General features: G+C 38.5%; 1 protein-coding gene across 2 annotated transcripts in view; it reads right to left on the bottom strand.

Moving 5' to 3' along the window:
* Positions 1-1,654: 1,654 nt before the first annotated feature.
* Positions 1,655-23,380, bottom strand: part of LOC114643000 (tudor domain-containing protein 10) — a 142,298-nt gene continuing 120,572 nt past the window's right edge. For both annotated transcript variants that reach the window (XM_051923257.1, XM_051923258.1), the window contains 5 exons: positions 22,497-22,644; positions 22,208-22,356; positions 18,510-18,664; positions 8,527-8,597; positions 1,655-1,980 (listed from right to left, as the gene is read on the bottom strand). In XM_051923257.1, the coding sequence (XP_051779217.1) occupies positions 1,906-1,980; positions 8,527-8,597; positions 18,510-18,664; positions 22,208-22,356; positions 22,497-22,644 (598 nt within the window). In that variant the 3' untranslated portion in view covers positions 1,655-1,905. The remainder of the gene's footprint in view (positions 1,981-8,526; positions 8,598-18,509; positions 18,665-22,207; positions 22,357-22,496; positions 22,645-23,380) is intronic.

Genomic DNA, 23,380 nt, shown 5'->3' with positions numbered 1-23,380 from the left:
CCTTTTTTTCCTTTTACGCAGTCATGTTTTAAAGGCTGGAAACAGACTGGCTATGTACTCCATGGAGCCTTCGGAGGCCTCTCAGTCACATCAGCACATCACAAAAATGCTGACTTTTCTGTGTACAGTACTAACTTAGTTTATTCAACTGGCAATTTCAAATACCTACATTTTTATGATGGCTTAAAAATGGTCAGTTTAAAACTTTTTGTTTTTAATAAATATCAGTTAATCATTGAACTAATTTTGTAGACATTTTTCAACTACTGCCTTTCACTATTCACTCAGGTCTTTTTGGGAAGAACAAATGAAGAGGAAAAAAAACATTAAAAAAGGCTAAAATTTACAGTAGATATACTGATAATAACCCTAAATATATCTATCTAATTCAGGTTCTCGATTCAATAGCCTATATTTGCATCATGAGGCAGAAACCCAGCCTGGACAGACCGCCATTCGGCCACTGCGTAGAGTTACCATTAAACCACACATGCAGTCTTTGGCAAACAGCGGCCAGGCCAAGGGTCAAACCCAGCCTAATGAATGCAGTCCTATCACAATAATATAATACAGTAAATGCTAAGAATAGTGCAATGTATGCAGTAAAGTTTTAACAGTGCTACTAACAAGTTTGAAATATTTTTTCCTTGACGCACAGCCTGCCTGTCAGCACTCAAGGCCATCCAAATCTTCTCCAAGTCTGGCGAGTTTAGCTGTGGCTTCAGCCCATCTTTTTACTTTTCCATTGTGATGTGGTACAACAAACAGACAGATGAGGAAGGCTTGTTGGCTGTTAACTCTGAAATGCATAAGGCCACACCTATGATGTAACACCAAATCAAACCTTTGGTGTGCCACAGATCACTTGATTGAATGGCTGGGGATGGCCAGGACTGAATATTGCTGGGAAAGTCAAGTAGTGTGTTGTGGGCCTAATAAGAGAATAACCCCATCAATCCACTACTACTACTACTACTACTACTACTTCTTCTTCTTTCGGCTGCTCCCATTAGGGGTTGCCACAGCGGATCATCTTCTTCCATGTCTTTCTGTCCTCTGCATGTTGCTCTGTTACACCCATCACCTGCATGTCCTCTCTCACCACATCCATAAACCTTTGCTTAGGCCTTCCTCTTTTCCTCTTCCCTGGCAGCTCTATCCTTAGCATCCTTCTCCCAATATACTCAGCATCTCTCCTCTGCACATGTCCAAACCAACACAATCTCACCTCTCTGACTTTGTCTCCCAACTGTCCAACTTGAGTTGACCCTCTAATGTACTCATGTCTAATCCTGTCCATCCTCGTCACACCCAGTGCAAATCTTAGCATCTTTAACTCTGCCACCTCCAGCTTTGTCTCCTGCTTTCTGGTCAGTACCACCGTCTCCAACCCATATAACATAGCTGGTCTCACTACCGTCCTGTAGGCCTTCCCTTTCACTCTTGCTGATATCTGTCTGTCACAAATCACTCCTGACACTCTTTTCCACCCATCAATCCACTAATTAAAAAAAAATCAAACAAATGATTTACACAGAAAGAAAACATGAATATTTATTTCAGCAATTTGTAACATTTTCGTTAACAACAGTCAAAACAAAAAGAATGGATTACTTCTCCAGCTAACAGGACTTCCAATTAAATAAAGGTGACATCCAAGAAAAACAATCACGAAATCTGTTGAAGTGGGAAATGTCAGTATGAGCAACTAAATATCTGGATGTTGCTCATTAAACATTGCATCTTAAACTTGATACTTTTAATGACTTGTAATATCACAGTAATTTGCTAAATCTTTGGTAAATTATTGAAGCTTGAACTGGAAACATCAAACCAAAACACAATTTTCACTTTGAAACTATAAAATAACTGAACTCGAAAAACAGCATCACAAGCAGAATTTCCTCACAATCTCTCCTGGAGATCACGTACATGAAATCTAGCTTCCTCAGAGAATGGGACAAACCGATGGATGTGGTGCTGGAAAAAATGAAACATAAAAAACATTTTAACTCTACACAAATACGCACATCTCCCTTCAGTATCATTTTAACAGCTATATTATACTATACTAAAAAACTTCAATATTTTTTCTTCTGTGCACACAAAATTTACTTATATGTGGTTAGAGTGAATTTTGTAAGCATACCAAACCTAAAGCTGGATAATTTACTGGACAGAAAAACTACAACCCTCAAAAGGTGAAGCTGTCTGTAGATTGCCTCCAGGCTCTATCCTTGCACTGCTACCTTTCTAATTTATTTTAAAAAGAGCGATTCAGATAAATGAGCAAAACACTCAGATGACACTAAAATTGAAGGGACAGCAAAAAAAAAAAAAAAAAAAAAACCCAACATAGATAAAGTTCAAAACTGGGTGAACACTCAGAAAATGCAGTGAAAAATGTAAAAAGTGAAAAATGTCCCTTTGACTGTGTGCTGAACTGAAATCTGCAATTAGTAGCCCCCTAAAACATTAAATCAGCAATGGCTCGTTTTCTTTTTAAGAAAGCCAAAAAACATGGACAAATTCCTCAAATGCCTCGTAGCATCACTTACTCCAAACTCTTCCAATTCTATATCAGCCTCACAAGATTGATCCCAAAAAACCGACCCCATCAGGAATATTAAAAGCACATACAATGCAATTATTCTTAGATATGGATTTACTTTTACTATGAAATGAAAATCTTTAAGGCTTCACAAATATCAGTGTGTTGGGACAGTCATGGTACATTTCTGTTACCAACAGTCACATGAATTCCTAACAGCAAATGAGGCCACCAGGGGGCACACCAGCTCCCCAAACCTGACCTCAGACAGACACCAAACACAAGTCCAGCAACACACATGGTTTTTATTTTGATGTGGGAAACATTTCCCAAGTTTCCCCCCAAAGCATCAAAGAACACTGCATAGTACATCTCTTTTTCTTCTTCTTTCCCTCTCTTTCTCCCCCATCTTCCGCTTCCACTCCTCCTCCCTACTCTGGCTCCTTGAATGAAGTGAGGCGGTCCCTTTTATGCTGCACCCTGGGAGCACTTCAGGTGGCCCATCAGCATTATCTGGAAGTACTCCCAGGTGTTGTGGAAGCCTAAATTAAGACCCTGGAGCTCCCCCTCATAGACCCCACGGAACCCAACAGGGCTGTGCCAAACCAACTCGCATGGAGCCCTGTGGGAATCTGAGGTGTCACAGCAACCTAGGGGGGCTTCCGTCTAGTGCTCTTGGGAAGGCAGAGCCCTGTGCACATTTGTTCCCCAGGTCCTTCCTTTATGACAGTCTCCCAGTTGAAAAGGGGCACTGGCTGGCTGTCACACAACAAAGAGTGTCATAAATTTAGTATTTTTGACACTATAATGGGTATAATGTAGTAATGTGGGTATAACTGTGGTTCACTGAAAGACCACAATAAAAAATGCTGTGAAGTGAACTGTGCACCTCGGTCAGAAGTGATGTGGAAGGGATTGCCAAACCATGCAACCCAAGTGTTGATAAAAGCTCTCACTACTTCTGCTGCAGTCATGGACGTCAAAGGAACAGCTTCAGGCCACCTAGTATTCCTGTCAACAACAGTGAGCAAGTGTGTAAAACCATGAGAAGGAGGAAGGGGGCCTACTAGGTCCATGTGAACATGGTCAAAATGGTGAGCAGGCACCAGGAAAAGGTGTCAGTGGGGCTTTAACATGGCAATGTATTTTAGCCTTCTGGCATGCAACACAAGCTGCTGCCCAACTACGAACATCTTTCATGAGGCCCTGCCAAATAAATTTGCTTGCCACCAAAGGTTGGGATGCCCTCCGCCATGGATGTGAGAGGCTGTGTACAGTGTCAAAAATACACCATCTCTAGTTGCTGGGGACAATGAGGCGTGGGTAACCTGTGCTGCTGTCATACAGAAGCTTAGCAGCGCTGCCGTCCAACTGCACCTTTGATAACTGCAGGCCGGTTTCTGCTGAGTGAAGAGCTTGGATCTCTGGGTTCTTAGCTTGGTCAGCTGCCAGCGGGGAGTAGTCAGTTCCAATATGTATGGTTGCTAGTGCAGGCTGAGAGAGACAGTCAGCCACCACATTGTTTTTACCCTCAACATGCTGGATGCTTGTTGTGAACTCTGATATGTAAGCCAGGTGTAGTTGCTGCCGGGCAGCCCATGGCTCAGTGACCTTGTACACTGTGAGGACAAGTGGTTTGTGGTTGACAAATGCAGTGAATGTCTGGCCTTCAAGCAAAAAGTGGAAATGTCGAATGACCAGGTACAAACTCAGTAGTTCCCTGTCAAAAGTGCTATACTTGTGTTCATTGGGCCGTAAATGTCTGCTGAAAAACGCCAACGGTTGCCACATATCATTAGCCCACTGTTCAAACACTGCCAGGTCCAAATCATCAGTTTTAAGAGTGAGTGGAGCATATGGCAGTGGGTGTGCGAGCATGGCTGCATCAGCTAAAGCACGTTTGGTGTTTGTGAATGCCTCATCCAGGTCTTTGGACCATGTGACAGGGGACTTTGCAGACTGGCCCTGTAGTGCCTCATATAAAAGTTTCATAATGAGTGCTGCCCGAGGAAAGAAGTGGCGATAGAAATTGACCATGTCCAAGAATATGCAAAGGGCACGTATGGTGCAGGGTTGTGAAAAATTGGTGACAGTAGATGGAATCTGGTACCGTTAATCAAGTTTCTTGATAAGGTACTGTCATACACGTGCGCATGGGAGTCAGCAGCAGGGTCTAGTTATTGCTGAAGTGCCGCATGGGACTGGATTATGTGCACTAATACCTTCTTTCATTCCTTGCAGGAACACTTAAGAACTTCACTTCCTGTTTCAGCCCAAGACCGCCCCTGGGATGACGTTACTTCCCCTTGACGACCTGCTTCTTTCTCCATCTCCACTATATAAACCTGATGATCCTCCTGGGGGGTATTTTCCGTAAGTCGCTTAAATCATCTGAGATCAGATGCCTCATCTTGGATGAGTTAATGCCGGTGAAACTCATCCGGGATAAGTCAATTTTTCAAATGCAGCTGTGTAGTAGATTAGTCGAGCTGGATCTAATCATCAGAGATGAGTGCGTGCGCCCTTGCTGAAAAGCCCATATATATTGAGTCTAGAAAACATGATCAGCAAGTTTTTGATAGGCTGTAACAAAATGACAAAAGAACGTGCACATTTTTTCACACAAGCGGAGCAGGACCTTTTATTCGAAGGATATGAAGAATTTCAAGATATGCACAAGGGGTAACATTGCAAAAGCAGCCCAAACCAGAAAAGACAGTTCTGTTCAATAAGGGCGCGCACAAAAAGGCGACCTTCAAAAGGGCGACCTCAATTGGGTGCGGAGAATAAAAGCGCACATAAATAAAAGCGAGCTTCAAAAGGACGACCTCAATTGAGTGCCGAATAAATGCGCGCGCAAATAAAGAAGCGCTTCAAAAGGATGACCTTCAGAGTGAATTAAATTAATTGTCCTTGATTATGCTAATAGACCGCATCTCGAATATCTACGTGGCATTGCACATAATGTACAGCTTCAAGTGTAACTTGCTTTCACCTTTTTATACATTCAGTCATTGCCTTAATCTAATTTTCTGTAATTTTGAAAACAACGAAATATGTTCAGTCATTGCCCTAATCAAATTTTCTGTAATTTTGAAAACAATGAAATAGAGAGCTTTAGAAATAGTTCGTTAGAAGTAGTTCGTTAGAAGTTCATGCATTAATTAATTGGATGTTTTAATATTCTTGCTTTCACCTTTTTATACGTTCAATCATTGCCTTTATCTAATAAATTTTCTGTAATTTTGTTGCGTTTGCCTTTATTCGCTGCGCCCAATTGACGTCACCCTTTTGAAGCACTCCTTTATTTATGCGCGCAGTTATTCGGCGCTCAATTGAGGTCATCCTTTTGAAGCTCGCCTTTATTTGCGCACGCCTTTATTCGGCGCTCAATTGACGTCACCCTTTTGAAGCACTCCTTTATTTATGCGCGCAGTTATTCGGCGCTCAATTGAGGTCATCCTTTTGAAGCTCGCCTTTATTTGCGCACGCCTTTATTCGGCGCTCAATTGAGGTCGCCCTTTTGAAGATCGCTTTTATTTATGTGCACTTTTATTCGCTGCGCCCAATTGAGGTCGCCCTTTTGAAGGTTGCCTTTATGTGCGCGCCCTTATTGACGGATACCAGAAAAGACGGCTGGCAAAAAGTGGACGACAAATTTAACCCGTAAATAGTGTGCATTGTACTTACTGAATGCAGCATTTCATTTCCTATGTGTCAGATTAATTATTATTTAATATGTCATAATTCCAGATCAAACGTGAGCACAAGGAGAACATGGGAACAGGTTAAAGTGAAGTACAAAAATATACTTCAAACCGGTAAATATTGATAAATAACTATTTAAAGAATTGTTGACAAAGAATCATATATAAACATTAATTTTAAAGCTAATAAGAAGGCAGACAAGCAAAAAACAGGTGGAGGTCTACGCGGTCCAGACCTAACCCCTACAGAAGATTTTTGCTCTCCAGCAAAATGCCCATCGCCCTGTTTCTGAGGGCATTCCAGGGGAAAGCTCCTCCTCAGAACCAGTGGCAGGATGCAGTGGTCACTTCATTTCAGGTAAAGGATGGTCATTGCACATATTTGTCCTCAATGTGTGCCATAGGTATGTTCCATATAGCCCTCTTGTTGTTTTTTTTGTTGGGTCAGTTGCAGGGAATGTCATATCCCTAGAACTTGTGTCTGACCAACGAGATATTGACGAAGGTCAAATATTTGATGACGACACTGTGTCTGATTATTCATCAGGAGGAGAGATACATTTTCCAAATAATGTTTGATCAAACTCCACTCTGATCAGTCCCATGTGCCCCAATCACATTTGGAAATCCTGGGTAATGAGAATGTTAGGCTGATTGTGAGATTCTTCATGGAACTGTGGGTGTTTTTGCCTGTGTATTACCTACCTGCAATGGCATGAAATGCCTCTTTAATGGTCTGCACACGCAGGTGTCCAGGAAACACTATGAAAACCCGAAGGAAATATTTTAGAGACAGAGTTTACGAATTGCCTGGCAAACTGCACTTTTAGATAGATTTTCCGCATTGCCTACAGTATATAAAACAGGTGCCGCTTGCAAAAAACCTCAAAGCAATGCATACTGTGTGTGGTTGTGAGAGCCCGACTTCGCCTAGTTTAACTTCGAATATAAGGTGCTACTAAATCTTTAGGTACAATATCCCCAAAGGCTAAAGCATTATCTTTCGAAAAGAATTTCCTCGTGGAGCAATAAAGGATCTTGCCGATCGCGCAAAACCCTCTCTATATGAAATTCTCTTATAATTTGCCCACCAAAATCAACTGGTCGCTCATTCATGAACGGCGAAGCCATGACTGAATGAATTCCATGTATGGACACTAAGTGTGTGAGCTAATCCTTGTTTACATAGAACAAACCTAAGGATTTGGATGTGCTGCTATGACAACACATCCAGCAAGAGTTTCGAAAAACCGACAGATCCAGGATCATCCCAAATCGTCAAAAATTACATCCGGCTAAACAAGTAATCCAAATACGAAAAATACCCCCCTGGTCTTCAGTCTGTTATATGACTTGATTCGAAAGAGACTACTTGTTTCTAACCCACAGTTATTCTGCCTTACAGCGAACTTGACAATATACGGGACAGATCCCCACAAACCTTTATCTTTTTCCCTTTGTTTTCTTACAGTACACAAATCCTATTCTTGGACAGTGTTTATTGGCACCAGGTCTTTAGGCGGGTAGTGTGTAATGGTCTGCACTATTTCTTTGTGTCACCAGGACAAACATTCAAAACTCTTGAAATGAGGTAAATGGAGTGCAGCATAATTCTACTTCATTTTGCCAAAATCAGTTATTTGCTTAAAAGGTACTTACTTGACATGACAAAATGTAATAATTAATATTCCATTTACTATTCACACTTCTTTACTTAATGTCCTACGTTAGGCATATTTCATTGTCAAGATTGTCTCTGATTTCCCAACAGAGGAAATTCAGCATATTTTCTTGGTTTGAAATAATGACAGATACAAAAAAAACAATCCAAGCTATTTTGTTTTGCAACTTTCCCATAGTAAACCCCATTCAACTGAAACAGACACAGTACAGCACAGTTGTTTAACTTTTGTCTTCTTTGACTTTTTGCTTCAACACATTTTATTCACTAGCCAGCAGTGTTTGATAAAGTAGAATAGGCTGTGACATCAGCTTTATTTCTCCAAAACTACAAGTAAGCCCAATGAGTGCTAGTTGCAGACAAAAATCTATAGTTTCACTCTCATCTATGATATAAGTATGTGTTGATTATTCAAAGAAATGTATTAATAAAACTTTGAAATGCTCTTAATTAATATGGGCAAATTAGCACATGAAAAATTTATATTATGCACATAATACACAAACATTCTACCAAATCTGTTTTTCTGGTCTTGATGGTGCACATAATATACAGTATAATGAGACGATTTTACTTCATGAACTTACCTCACACATGTGTGAGCCAACAATTTTACCCCGAAGAACTGTTTTGACAAGCCTTTCCTTGCAGAACACATCTCAAAAGAAAAAAAAAAAAGTCATTAAAAATGCAGACACTCTTTTGTGAAACAAAAAATATTTTTACTGGTGTGATATCTGAACCATTCATTATCAGCAATACAAATACATTTAAATGCTTCACCTACTGTATCATTAAAAAATTCTCATGTATATTAATTTTAATTTAGCTGCATAGCAAAAAATATTTTCATAAACATGACACTATTAAATTTGAATTAAATATTTTAGAAAACACATGCACTAATGACATTGTAAAATGTCTGCACTTTAGTATACACAGCTAATTGCACAGTAGAACATTATAGAACCTTTCGATGAGAAAAGGCCATTCAGCTCACTAATCCCTTTACACTTAATTAATCCAAAACAACATCAAGTCCAATTTAAAAGAACTCTAAAGTCCTGTGGTCCACCACAATACTTGGTAACTTATTCCATGTGTCTATGGTTTCTTTGGGTGAAGTAAAACTTCCTAACAACTGTGCAAAACTTCTGCTTAACAAGTTTCCAATTATGTCCCCTTGTTTGTTGAACTTATTTGAAAGTGTGGCTGGGTGCAGGAATGGCAGGTCTGCAGATAGCAAGAAGAAAGTTTGGGGCTCCAACCAGGTCGTCTCATTTATTGTTCATGGACAACGAAAAATAAAAAGAGGTATCACTCCCTAGCATGCGTCCCATATGTGGGAATTCAAATAAGGAAGGCTTTTCAGAAGATTGCAGTTGCTGCTAGTGGAGCTACGTCTGGCAGGTTGCTCTGGCTAGTAAATGACCCTACCTTACATGATACCCAGTGTCTAATGGCAGCTGAAATGGAAGGGGAGGGATTCAAATGCCTTCACCGTGTGGCTTCTCAGCTCTTTCAGGAAACAAGGAGAGGACAAGGTTAGTTGCAACTCCCCCTGTCGTGTTGGCAGATTATTAAATACCTCTGTGGTATAGCAGGTCCACAGCTCCCAGCAAAGGCCAGTTTTAATAAATAATCACCGTGCTCGCGGCTTAGCAAGGGGGAGTGGTGGTGTGTGGCCGACGTGGTTCCTGGGAAGTTCGTGGTGTGGGCGTTTCTCATCTAAGTGCACAGGTGGGAAACGGTCCACATCCGTAATTGTTCCCAGGATCTGCTGATTGCCTCGACTATCATGTTCCCCTTTCATATATAGAAGTGTGAGTAGGCTAGAAAATGAAGAAAAAGAAAGGAAAGAGAGAAAGAAAGACAGAGGTTGCTGGAGAGAGAGAGAGAGAGAGAGAGAGAGAGAGAGCCGGTGCGGGCAAGCAAGCGAGCGAGCGCAGGCTTGCATTGCAGCTGTACGGGAAGCCTGGGTGTTGGGCTGACACCCGGGAGTAGTAGTAGTGGTTGCTCCCGCTGAGTGATCATGTAGCGGGAGTGACCAGTGAAGTAGGACGACTGGCCGTGTAAGGTCGGAAAGGCAGCGGGAGTCGGGAGGCTTGGTGGGTGAAGTCCTTGACGTGAGCGTCCTGGTCGTCAAAGATACCAAGTCTCGGGCCTGGGATGACAGGAGACCTCCAGACCGGTCGAAAGGAGTGAAGGTCAGCTGCTGAGACAGTGTCTCGCCTGTTGCAGGGCCCAGACGGGTGAAGCTGGAGAGACGCTAGGGTAAAAGAAGCACCGGGCTCTGAATTGTATTTTAAAGGACTGCTTCCAGCATTGTTTTAACCTTGTTTTTAAAGGATTGTTTTTTCTATTGTTTTTTTAACCTCCACGTGTTTCACTCGTCTTTTAATGGATTATTTATTGAAGACTGTTTTTAAGACACTGCACTTGATTTAATTTGAACATTTGTTTTTGTTCGGTTTAATAAAAGCACTTGACACTTTTTTCACCATCCCCTTGGTATGTTATTGCCTCACTGCTTAGCTCATCGGTAACATTACTGACGGTGTAGGGTTCAAGGGCTCCTGGACAGCAGATGGGAGCATGGAGCAAAACCCGCATCGTCACAACCTCTACTGAGCCTGTGAGGAGGTTGTCTGATGCACATGCATAACAAAAGTAACTGTCTCAAGCCACTGCAGTAATTCTTTAGTTAATTGTCAACACTTCAATCATGTCTTCCCTTAATCTCCTTTTGCTTAATCTTTCCTCATAACTCATCCCCTGTAGCCCTGGAATCAGCCTAGTCGCTCTTCTCTGGACTTTTCCTAGCGCTTCTATCCCTTCCTTGTAGCCTGGAGACCAAAACTGCACACAATACTCCAGATGAGGCCTCACCAGTGCATTTGTACTCTATACATCGTGGTATATAACCTAACATTCTGTTAGCCTTCTAAATACTGTCTGGGAGTTGTTAGTGTCAAGTCCGCTATAACTCCTTGGTCCTTCTCGTAAGTGGTACTTTCAAGTTTCAGACCGGTCACATCTGCCAGCTCTTTGCTGCTGAACAGTTTATTTGAAACTAACAAAAGAGAAACCATGAAAACAACTGACACAATGCAGATTTTATTCTACATTTGCCACAGATGAACATGGCACATAGTCACTGAAACAATTATAAAAACATTTTTTAATAAATGAAGAAAAATAAAACATGAAACCATCTTAATTAAATACAGTAATTCTAATTAAATCCAACAAAACCTCACAGCAAAAGAAATTATCATATATTACCATTTGATTTTTTGTCTATTTTGAACTTGCTCTCCCAGCACACAGGTTGCGGTCTCATTTTGAATGAAAGAAGCTGCTTTTGAGAAAATAAAATACACCACAAATACAAAATGTACCTCTAATTCTCAGTTTTTGTGGAAATGGAATTGGGATGATATTATATGAAGGGAAAAGGAGGAATCCTATTAAAACAGAATACTCAAAATTGTGTAAATCAGCATACTGACTTGAAAGGTTCTTTGTACTTGAGCAAATCACAAAAATCTGTATAATAAATGTTAGATCATCATGCTTTTCAAGTGCTTTTTTCAGACCCAACTACTGTGATAATTCATCTTTTTTGGCTCAGAACTGTGCGACTTCAGTCTATATTTTTCAGGCTCACCCACAGCGTGACATTTATTTATTTTATAAATAACACCATTTGTGTCAAAAACTCTCAGTTCTCTCTATACAGAAAACTTACATATTGAAACAGATTATCAACTAAATGATAAATGAACAGAACAATAACCAACTAAATAATTCAAAATGAAAAATTAACCAAAAGACAAAGAAAAGGAACATAAACATAAGCCAGGGAAGGAGCCCTAGCTAAAAGATAACAGTAATCAACCTATCCAATCCTTGACAATCACATAGTAGTTAGAAGCATTGAAATATAATGAACCTGAACCTTATTTTCTCTGAACAACCACTTTTTGCTTTCTCTTGTGGGTATAATATTCGGGATTATGTAGTAAACCATCTAAGAACCTCCTTTCCCTTTGCAGCTACTCACTGTACTAATCCTGGACATTTCTTTTGTATACATTATAGATGCTACAACAAACGGACTGAAATTGACCAAATTCATAATCACAGAAAGTTCCATCATTCTGACAATGAGGTCCAACTGCAGCTCTAAGAGCATCACCTGTTAACTATTATGCCTTTTCCTATTATATATAAGGAAAACCTTTCATACTGTCAAAACTGCACCACAGAGCACAATAGTGACATTAGAACCTACTTAACATTCGGTTTCCAGAAATACAGTAGAAACATTCTTTCTGAAATCATCAGTATTCTGTTTTGAAAACTTTAAAACCACAGCCCTTTTACAAAAGAAATCATAAGGGATCTTTACAATGAATTAGATGCCCCTTATTGATTTAAACAAAGCCAACAACCTTATCTTATTAGATGCCCTGTTCCTTCAACCCTTTATTTTATTTCTGCTTAGCCAGTCATACTCCTGATATCACACCTGAGTGAAAGCTTTTGGATTCACTCTGGCCCTGAGCTGCTTCCGACAGAATATAAAATGATTTAAGTTTGATCAGTATTCAATGAGTCACTGTGGCCTGTTTATTTAACAGGTTTTGCACTTGTATTAATAACCTACTAGATGAAATATATATATTGTATATGAAAGAATACTATTTCTAATTATTATTACTGCATTACATTGCTTGCATTTTGCTTTGACGGTCATGTCAGTTTGTGAGAAAATATTAAATGGGCTCTGAGAAAGTTTATTGTTCCCAGAGATTTCCAGAAAAGCAGGATGAATCTCCCGGTTAAACCATTATGCACTAAGGGATTTTTGGCATTATTGCACCTAAATTACACAAACCAAAAGCAAATGGCTATTACTCATTTATTGTAATAAAAGAGCTGTAAATGGTTGAAGAATAGTTAAGTACAACACTTAATTTTTTTTAAGTATTAATGTGATTAAAAACCTTTATTTACACCAATATCAATAACACACATTTTTAGTGTTTTAGATATTTCCCCCCAAATAACTGGATTTAATACATTACCATGACATTTTATGATGCATATATATATGTTACACACACGCATACATACTGTATATATCTTTTTTTTTAAATTAGTATACATATACAAACACTTTATATCACTCTGAACCAACAAGTAAACAATTTGTAATCATATACTGTACATATAACTATATACTCATCTACACCTTTACTTTCAAAATTAGATTTCATGCCAGTCCTTGAAACACACAATGCTTTTACTTGTGTGTGTTAATACTGTAAAAATGTGTGCATGCTTCCATAAATATACATTATATAGTGTGCAACAATTTGTTATTTACCAAAAAGCTTATCAGTCATATGACATTTTAATTTACTTTTGACAATAGTGCTGCTTTACTTCACTATTAATACCAAAAATTACAATACAATATGGTCACTGATGGGCGGCACGGTGGCGCAGTGGGTAGCGCTGCTGCCTCGCAGTTGGGCGAGCTGGGGACCTGGGTTCGATTCCCGGGTCCTCCCTGCGTGGAGTTTGCATGTTCTCCCCGTGTCTGCGTGGGTTTCCTCTGGGCGCTCCGGTTTCCTCCCACAGTCCAAAGACATGCAGGTTAGGTGGATTGGCGATTCTAAATTGGCCCTAGTGTGTGCTTGGTGTGTGGGTGTGTTTGTGTGTGTCCTGCGGTGGGTTGGCACCCTACCCGGGATTGGTCCCTGCCTTGTGCCCTGTGTTGGCTGGGATTGGCTCCAGCAGACCCCCATGACCCTGTGTTCGGATTCAGCGGGTTGGAAAATGGATGGATGGATGGTCACTGAAAGGATTGTGAACAGCCTGCTCTCTCTCCCATCCATCTCCAGTCCCAACTCATCCTGCTCTTGCCTCACCAGTTTTTTTGACATGCACAGCATCACAGTATGCACAAAACTGCAGTTTCCCCCCCCCCCAGTGACAGTGACCAATTAACTGGTACAGGTAATATTATACATTGTTAAGAATACACCTAGTTAAATAATGTAAGTAATGTGTGTGCTAATACTAATGCTAACAATAATGAATGATATAATAATAAAAAATAGTATGACCAATGACTAAGAATGGGGAATAACAAAAAAAAAGTGCACGACGATGAGAGAGAGTTAAAGGTAAGGTTTTTGAGACACTTGTAAGATCAGTAATGATGTATGGAACCGAGACATGGGCACTAAAGACAGCACAAGAGAAGAAATTAGATGTGGCAGAAATGAGAAAGTTGAGATAAGACGTGTGGAGTTAGTAAAAAGGAACATATAATAAAAAGGAAAAAAAGAAAACAGTAATACTTTGTTTCCATTTAAGCATATTTCTCACTTGAATATTAGTAAAACAGAAAAATGGAAAGCAAACAATATTAACATCTAAAACAGGAAATACATTTCTAAGGTATAGCACTACCAGTGTAAGTGTGTAGCACAAGTTTTAGTAAAGCAGAGAAAAATACATGTTTTATAATGGGTGCTGCACGAAGATGTCATGATTTTTGATAGGACGGTATGAATGGTCACTTAACTAAGTCAGCATACTCGAATTTTCATTTTAAAAACTCAATGAGTACAAGGTGAAGTTGTGTAGCTAAATAATTCTTAAAACTGTATGCACTATTTGCAATTTATACAGTTGATAGAAAAAGTCTTGATAAAGAAATAGTTCAGTTTAAAATGCTTAATTATTGCAAAAAACATCCTGAACAGTGAAGTCAGCTCTACAGCCACTCTCACCCTTTTAATGTTTTCAAGGGTTCCTCCAGTTCTCAAATGGCCCAAACATGCCCTTTACACTACAACCTGTATGTATGGTCACTTTTCAGGGAGTGGTTATGGAGGTGGTGCACTGAAATACTTGGGGGCTCCCCATGAATGTCAGGCTGGACTGGTCTTGTAACACAAAGGAACTATAAGAAAGGGCAGAACAGGCTCTTCTTTCTGAGGAGACTGTGTTTCCTTTAATGCAGGTAGTTACATTCTTCACATATTCTGTAACTGTGATGGTCACTGCAATTTCATTTGTGATGTGCTGGGCCGGTGATATTGCTTCAAGAGATGCCCACTGAATCAACAAGCTAATTAAGAAGGCAGGATCAGTTATAGGATACACTCTGAACCCAATGGAGGTAGCAGCAAAAAAAAGAATGAAAACAAAACTGAGTACCATTATGAACAATGCTACACATCCTCTCTCTGACACTCTAACACCGAGTATTTTCAGCCAATGAAAATATTTTCAGCCTAAATGTGTAAAAAAAAAAAAAAAAACACACACATTACTGGGGCTGCTTTATACTTACACCAATAAGCCTGCATGATGTCTCAGTACAACAGGAATTGTGAAGTCAAAAGTTTTGTTTCTTTTGTTGTCATTCTGGTGTATATTTATTTATTGGGCTTCTGTAAAAATTCATATTTCCTCCTGGGGTCAAACAATTTTAATTTGACCTGTCTATCTATATCTATCCATCAGCAGACTGAAATTTATCAAACCACTTTAAAATAGTGTTACAAGAACGAATCTGCACCTTGGCAAGGTACAGTGGTGTGAAAAACTATTTGCCCCCTTCCTGATTTCTTATTCTTTTGCATGTTTGTCACACAAAATGTTTCTGATCATCAAACACATTTAACCATTAGTCAAATATAACACAAGTAAACACAAAATGCAGTTTTTAAATGATGGTTTTTATTATTTAGGGAGAAAAAAAAAATCCAAACCTACATGGCCCTGTGTGAAAAAGTAATTGCCCCTGAACCTAATAACTGGTTGGGCCACCCTTAGCAGCAATAACTGCAATCAAGCGTTTGCGATAACTTGCAATGAGTCTTTAACAGCGCTCTGGAGGAATTTTGGCCCACTCATCTTTGCAAAATTGTTGTAATTCAGCTTTATTTGAGGGTTTTCTAGCATGAACCGCCTTTTTAAGGTCATGCCATAGCATCTCAATTGGATTCAGGTCAGGACTTTGACTAGGCCACTCCAAAGTCTTCATTTTGTTTTTCTTCAGCCATTCAGAGGTGGATTTGCTGGTGTGTTTTGGGTCATTGTCCTGTTGCAGCACCCAAGATCGCTTCAGCTTGAGTTGATGAACAGATGGCCGGACATTCTCCTTCAGGATTTTTTGGTAGACAGTAGAATTCATGGTTCCATCTATCACAGCAAACCTTCCAGGTCCTGAAGCAGCAAAACAACCCCAGACCATCACACTACCACCACCATATTTTACTGTTGGTATGATGTTCTTTTTCTGAAATGCTGTGTTCCTTTTACGCCAGATGTAACGGGACATTTGCCTTCCAAAAAGTTCAACTTTTGACTCATCAGTCCACAAGGTATTTTCCCAAAAGTCTTGGCAATCATTGAGATGTTTCTTAGCAAAATTGAGACGAGCCCTAATGTTCTTTTTGCTTAACAGTGGTTTGCGTCTTGGAAATCTGCCATGCAGGCCGTTTTTGCCCAGTCTCTTTCTTATGGTGGAGTCGTGAACACTGACCTTAATTGAGGCAAGTGAGGCCTGCAGTTCTTTAGACGTTGTCCTGGGGTCTTTTGTGACCTCTCGGATGAGTCGTCTCTGCGCTCTTGGGGTAATTTTGGTCGGCCGGCCACTCCTGGGAAGGTTCACCACTGTTCCATGTTTTTGCCATTTGTGGATAATGGCTCTCACTGTGGTTCGCTGGAGTCCCAAAGCTTTAGAAATGGCTTTATAACCTTTACCAGACTGATAGATCTCAATTACTTCTGTTCTCATTTGTTCCTGAATTTCTTTGGATCTTGGCATGATGTCTAGCTTTTGAGGTGCTTTTGGTCTACTTCTCTGTGTCAGGCAGCTCCTATTTAAGTGATTTCTTGATTGAAAACAGGTGTGGCAGTAATCAGGCCTGGGGGTGGCTACGGAAATTGAACTCAGGTGTGATACACCACAGTTAGGTTATTTTTTAACAAGGGGGGCAATTACTTTTTCACACAGGGCCATGTAGGTTTGGATTTTTTTTCTCCTTAAATAATAAACACCATCATTTAAAAAACTGCATTTTGTGTTTACTTGTGTTATATTTGACTAATGGTTAAATGTGTTTGATGATCAGAAACATTTTGTGTGACAAACATGCAAAAGAATAAGAAATCAGGAAGGGGGCAAATAGTTTTTCACACCACTGTATGTTAAACTTAATTAAAAATTTTATTTGCACTCCTGTCAAACATTTACTGTAGATTCAATGTATGCCATATGTATACCATATCCGCAACCATGCCATAAAGCAGCAGCCAGATGAACACGATCACCAAAACTGCATTTAGCATGAAACACAGCCACAGCACTATATTTACCCTCACAACGCCTTTCTCTCTCAGCAGTTCTTTTCATTTTCACATTTTAAATCAGCGCTGCAGTCCCTTTGACTCTCAGCCTCGTCAGTGTCATTCCCTCCTCTCTTCCCTTTTCTTCCATGTATCTTTGCTGCCACTCATTTCAGTTTTAATATTTCACAGGTTTGTGTCATGGGGAATTTTAATTTCATTTTTTGTTTACCATAGAAATGAAAGCTCTCTGTGGTGCAGAAATGTCTTACTTATGGGACACATCTCAGATCACATACTACCAGTATAAACACTGGGCTAAACAGAAGGTATTATATCATTCAGCAGAGAATTCACACTTGAACAAACTCAGCTAACTTTACTATGCAATTATGTGGTGACATATCACAAATATGTCCGTGACACAATTTGGTTTACAGCAGCGCAGTAGTAACAATACAAGATATAAACAAAATGTACGAGTTTATATCTAAATGTCAAGCATTCTGCGGACTGCAGAAAATGATTATAAAGCAGGGTGTACTATACTCAAATGTAGGCAACTGAACAGAATTCTAAAACCCAGTGAAATACATAATATGTGGAAAATATATCTTTAGAAGTCCTTTTGCCTTACAGAAAACAAAGTCCTAGGTCATTTTGATAAAACATACAATGACTAGTTTAATAATTGATATCTCCGAAAATATTAGGCTCTGATCAGATTGCAAAACTGCTGCTTCATTTCTACAGCTGTTCTTGACTACAGAGTTGGTTGAAAGTTTTAGCACAAAGCTCTGTGTACGTGTTCTTCTATGTCCCATCCTTCACCTAGATTCTTATTTTATCTCTCTCTCTCTCTCTCTCTCTCTCTCAGAGCAGTGCACTAAATAGAGTATGTTATAACACTCATGCAATCCAGGAATCCCCATAAAGATGTGGAAGTTGTGGACAAGTAGTGCTATAAAAAATAAGGATGATAAGTCCATTAATAAAAGTATATCCAAGTATAATTTTTTAGTTTCACCATAAGCAATGAATAAGATCTTAGAACAAAATACACTTGTTTCTCCATTACAATTATTAGATGCATTATTATATTTGTACTATTATTAAATACTTAAAGAAATAAAACATTTTAACCCATTTTGTATACTGCAGAAAAAAAAATTAAAAGCAGAAGAAATACCTTCTTCTAACATGAAGGGTTGTGTCAGGGGTGGAATTTGCCAGAACTCTTCTTCACTCAGAAACTTTAGCGAGTAGATGGGAATAAAAGCAGTACTCCCAAAATCCACAAAAAAGACCAGTGCAAAGAAGTTGACCACTTCTAAAATACAGGCTCTGTCAAAGCAAATGCAAAATTTAATAAAGGTATAGAGATAAACTTTTTATATAAAAGGACTGTATGGAAAAAAAAAAAAAAAAAAAAAAACAGCAGGTAAGTGGTACCCCCTATGTAAGTGACTTGTCTTATTGTTATTTTGAACATGAAGTATGCTATGCCAAGGACAATTCTCATGTATTAGGGAAAAACCCAGTAACTGCCATTTTTTCAAAATTGAGTTTTTTTTTTTTTAATTTTTGGAGTTACTTGATGTTACAAGGTAGTGGTGATTGCCAAATATGTCTTCATTCCGGTCATAGCACGATGGTAGAAGCTAGTATGTACACAGCATTTCACATACTGTAAGACAAATACTAATCAACTCCAATGACCAATCAGGAATGAATGCCTACCAATGAAAACATGATCATGTGATTTAAATGCTGCAGCTGCACGATTTAAATGGCAGATGTTGTTGATTCATGGAAAAAAAAAAATAATATTGTGTAAGTGAAGCTCAGGAAAAATGAAATCTAGAGATCGTTAATTATAGGGGCAACACCATTTTCTAAATTTGCCAAAAACATGAAAGATGTGACATACTAGGTTTTTCATAGTTGTTGAGAACCCATAACAGATGGGTCACAGAGTATTGTCAACTGGCTCAATGACATTCTGGCCACAAGAAGGTAGTGCATTGCAAAGAGACATGGACAGGTGTCAATGTGAGATCCCTTTAAAATGCAGATAAACTTGAGATAGCTTTGAAGTTTCAGGCATTTAAGGCATGTTTTAGCTTCCAGCTTTATCAATCTGTTAATGGTTATGGGTAGCTTATGACAGCATTTTTGGGTGCAAAGTAGTAGCCAATTCTGCATGGGACATCAGTAATCTGTAGGAACTGAATATGTTTGGACTTTGAATGAAATTTTGAGTACTTCTAGATAAAATACATGAAAGTGAGGCATAGAAGCAGAAGGAACTCCATAAAATTAAACTACATGAAATGTGTGCTTCCTTCTAAAATTACATAATGCAGAACTTCCCTCAAAATCAATGTGAAAGAGCAATTCTTTTTTATGCATAAGAGGTCAGCTCAGTATTTTGTAAACAATGATGTTCTAGTCACACAGTCCCACCACCTCCTGCTGCCAAATAAGCTACAATACATCCCTTATTGAGAAATTCAAAACACATCAATTCACAGTCTATTCTATATTCTTTGTATTACCTCTTATTTGTCCTATGAATTATATTATGGTGAAAAAAAAGAATGAGTGTTCATGTATTTCACAGCCTAATTTTAAGTAGTAAGTGTTTGAGGAGAAACAAGCAAAAGAACCAAGTAAGAAAATGAGGAGCAAGTACTGATTAATTTCTACTGAATCCTGGAGCTGCCTTTAGAAGTTGATGTGCTACATTTTTTTTTCTTTTCAGGTACAAAAGAGTCACTGACTTTCTTCTTCTACTTCTTCTTTCGGCTGCTCCCATTAGGGGCTGCCACAGCGGATCATCTTCTTCCATAGCTTTCAGTCCTCTGCATCTTGTTCTGTTACACCCATCACCTGCATGTGCTCTCTCACCACATCCATAAACCTTCTCTTAGGCCTTCCTCTTTTTTCTCTTGCCTGGCAGCTCTATCACTGACTTTATCAATTACAATTTCAAAAATATTAAGCTTTAATTTGTTTGAAATCTGAACAGTCTTATGCACCATATATCTCTTAATTATTCATATCAGATATAAACATTGTACCGAATTTTGTCTGGTTGTGTTGAGCATGACACATTAATAATGAGGGTGATGCAGTAAAGATTACTTTTTAAAGTAATGTGTAATGCAACACTTATTCTAATTGTTAAAGTTATTCCTGAAAGCATGTGTGTAGCATGCAATCAAGTGGAAAGAACTAAACAACAGTTATAAGTATAGATTTAATTTTGCATGTGCTGAGGTGTAATTTAATCCATACAGTTTATAGTCACAGGGAGCCAGGGATTATTGCAGTTGCACTGACTGTAAATCAAGATGTGGTAAACAGAACACACCCTTGAAGGTTGGAATGGTACAAACAAACAGAAACCAAGTGTGCTGCACAAAATATAATAAACTAAAAAGATTTATAGGTTTCTGTTAAGTCCAGTTATTTGCTATAGATATGACAAAATATTGTGCAGCGGCCAGTGGTCATATAGTACCTCAAGTCTTGTAAATCTTGCAATTGTAAATCTTCAGTACACAAAGGACTAAATGCATCTATAAAACACAAGAAGGTTCATATCTGGGCTTATGATTTAATCAGTACTTAAAGTGGAAATAAATAAGTGCCAATAATTTCTGTTTTTGTTTGCTTCCTGGTCCTCCTCATAATGCACTTCAAATTTTTCACAATTTTTTAGTCAAGCAAGAGCTATGCCCCCTCTCAGTTTTACGATGGCATAAAAACAGATTGAACGGTGGGACCAAAGTCAGTATGCTGTACTTGAAGCACTGGATTTAATAACAAATGCTGGCCAGTAAAATGTGCAGTTTATCATACAAAAGAAGAATAAGTAATGCAGTGTTAGTAATGCATTACATTTTATACTATGTAACATATTTAGTTACTTTTTGTAAGTAATGACTAATGAAACTAAATTAATATTCTTCAGCAGTGATGGTCACTAGCATGGCACACCAAATTGGTATACTTTGGACAATACATCCTGGGACATGTTATGTTTTTGGATGGAGACAGAACAATAATATAACATTTTCAGAGATTTCTTTTACTAACCGTTATCAGGGTGAACTAATATTTTAAAGTTTGTACTCATATACCTAACTTTCGTATGAATGTATTTATTTACTTTTGTGAATTCTTGTGATCTTAAACTTATCATTGCAGTCAAACCAATTTGCATATTAATTGTTCTAATTAATTATATTATTCATAAATTAAAAACAAAGATACCATATTTAGAAATAGACAAAACACTTAATATTATCATTGTTGCTATAGTCACTCATGATATTTTTAACTACATAGTAGTTTACTATGCAGTTTACTATGCAGTAGGGTAGTTAATTTATTTTGTCATGTAAAACTATTACACATGTAAGTAGTATATGTTTGTTGCGTCTCCTTCAGTTCAGTGTAAAACAAATTGCTGGTATATTCATTATATGTCATGTTATGTATATGTCAACATCCAAACCTTTTAAAACTGGTTCTCACTCCTTGGAATCTGAATTGGAATATGTGGGTCAGAAAATGGATGGATGGGTTCATTTCTTGCCATTAGACCACTGGGGAATGCTGCCTTAGAAACCTCTAGTGAGGATGGGACATAGGCATTACTAGCAGATTATTCTCATTTTGCTCTTATTTATCAAACAATCCAATGCAAAAAGTAAGTGTCTTAAATCGATAAGTGATCTTTACAATTGGAACTCAGGGAGTATTTAAAGAATAAGATGGGGAGACATCTAATAATGAACAACAGAAAGTCATCCATACTGTATAATAACGAAACCTCATATACGGCAGAAATTGAAAAAATGCTAACAATCCCTTTACCTGTTCCAAGCACCTGCATCATGTGGTGTAAACAAAAACTCAGCAAGACATTTTTTTCCCCGGTGAGCATCATCTTTACCAAGATAAGGCTGGTTCTTTTCTGACTTGGCAATCGCTGTGAATAGAGTCACCATTTTGTTTTGTGACACCTGTAAATATAATTAGGTCACAGTATCAAATATGATTAATGTCAGCCAGGAGGGTGGACAAATAATTGAACTAACATATTACTGAGGCGTGGAACCAGTAAAGGCCACATTTACAATTTGTGCTTGTTTTAAATTAATACCTCAGACAATTGGATAGCCCAAAAAAAAGGTGTTTCTGGGTACGTCTCAGTCACCATAACTGCAGTTTCACCTTCATCTTTCATTATAGAGCCGAACCAGTTCAGGTTGCCAAAACACTCGTTTAGGATGCTCATTAACATCAGACTCCTGGAGAATGGAGAAGAGCAAGAATTACAGATTTCATACTTGCAGTGAAATTAAAAGAAGTAATAAATGTAAGACCTTCACTTCAAAATTATAATATATTGTCATTTAAACAAAGAAAAAAGTATTTGTCATTAAAAAATTTTAAAATAGTTTGAATTTTAAAAAATTACTTGGGAACAGATTAAAAAAAATCTAAGACAAATTTTAGCAGCCAGTGAAATTAAACTGTACTAAACTGATTATGCTAACCAGATCAAACTAGCTCTAGCAAATATACTGTACTTCCTTGAAGAAACATGTTAAACTCTTGATAGTTCTTTCCCCAAAAATAATAGTGGTACAACTTATAAAAAAGGAAAATTAACTAAAGAACTGGTGATGGATTTAGGAAGAACGTGACTTCTAGTTACTCTCCTGTCTATTAGGGGTGTGGATGTAGAGATTATTCAGGACTACAAGTACCTCGGAGTGTATATGAACAGTAAGTTAGCTGGTCTAAGAACTCACTGGTCATATATAAGAACAGTCAAAGTAGACTGTATTTCCTATGCAGACTCAAATTCTTTAGGGTCTGCAATACTATACTGTGGAAGTTCTATAAGTAAGCGGCTGCCAGTGCCACTGTTTTTGCTGAGGCACAATTAGCGTAAAGGTAGCAGTCATTAAGAAGCTTAACTAATTGATTGAGAAGGCTGGCTCTATGGTACGTGAGAAACTGGACAGCTTGGAAACTGCT

The sequence above is a fragment of the Erpetoichthys calabaricus genome, chromosome 2 (genome assembly GCF_900747795.2).
Source record: "Erpetoichthys calabaricus chromosome 2, fErpCal1.3, whole genome shotgun sequence".
NCBI lineage: Eukaryota > Metazoa > Chordata > Cladistia > Polypteriformes > Polypteridae > Erpetoichthys > Erpetoichthys calabaricus.
The sequence above is the reverse complement of the archived record's forward strand: the minus strand, read 5'-3'. Positions and strand labels throughout refer to the sequence as shown.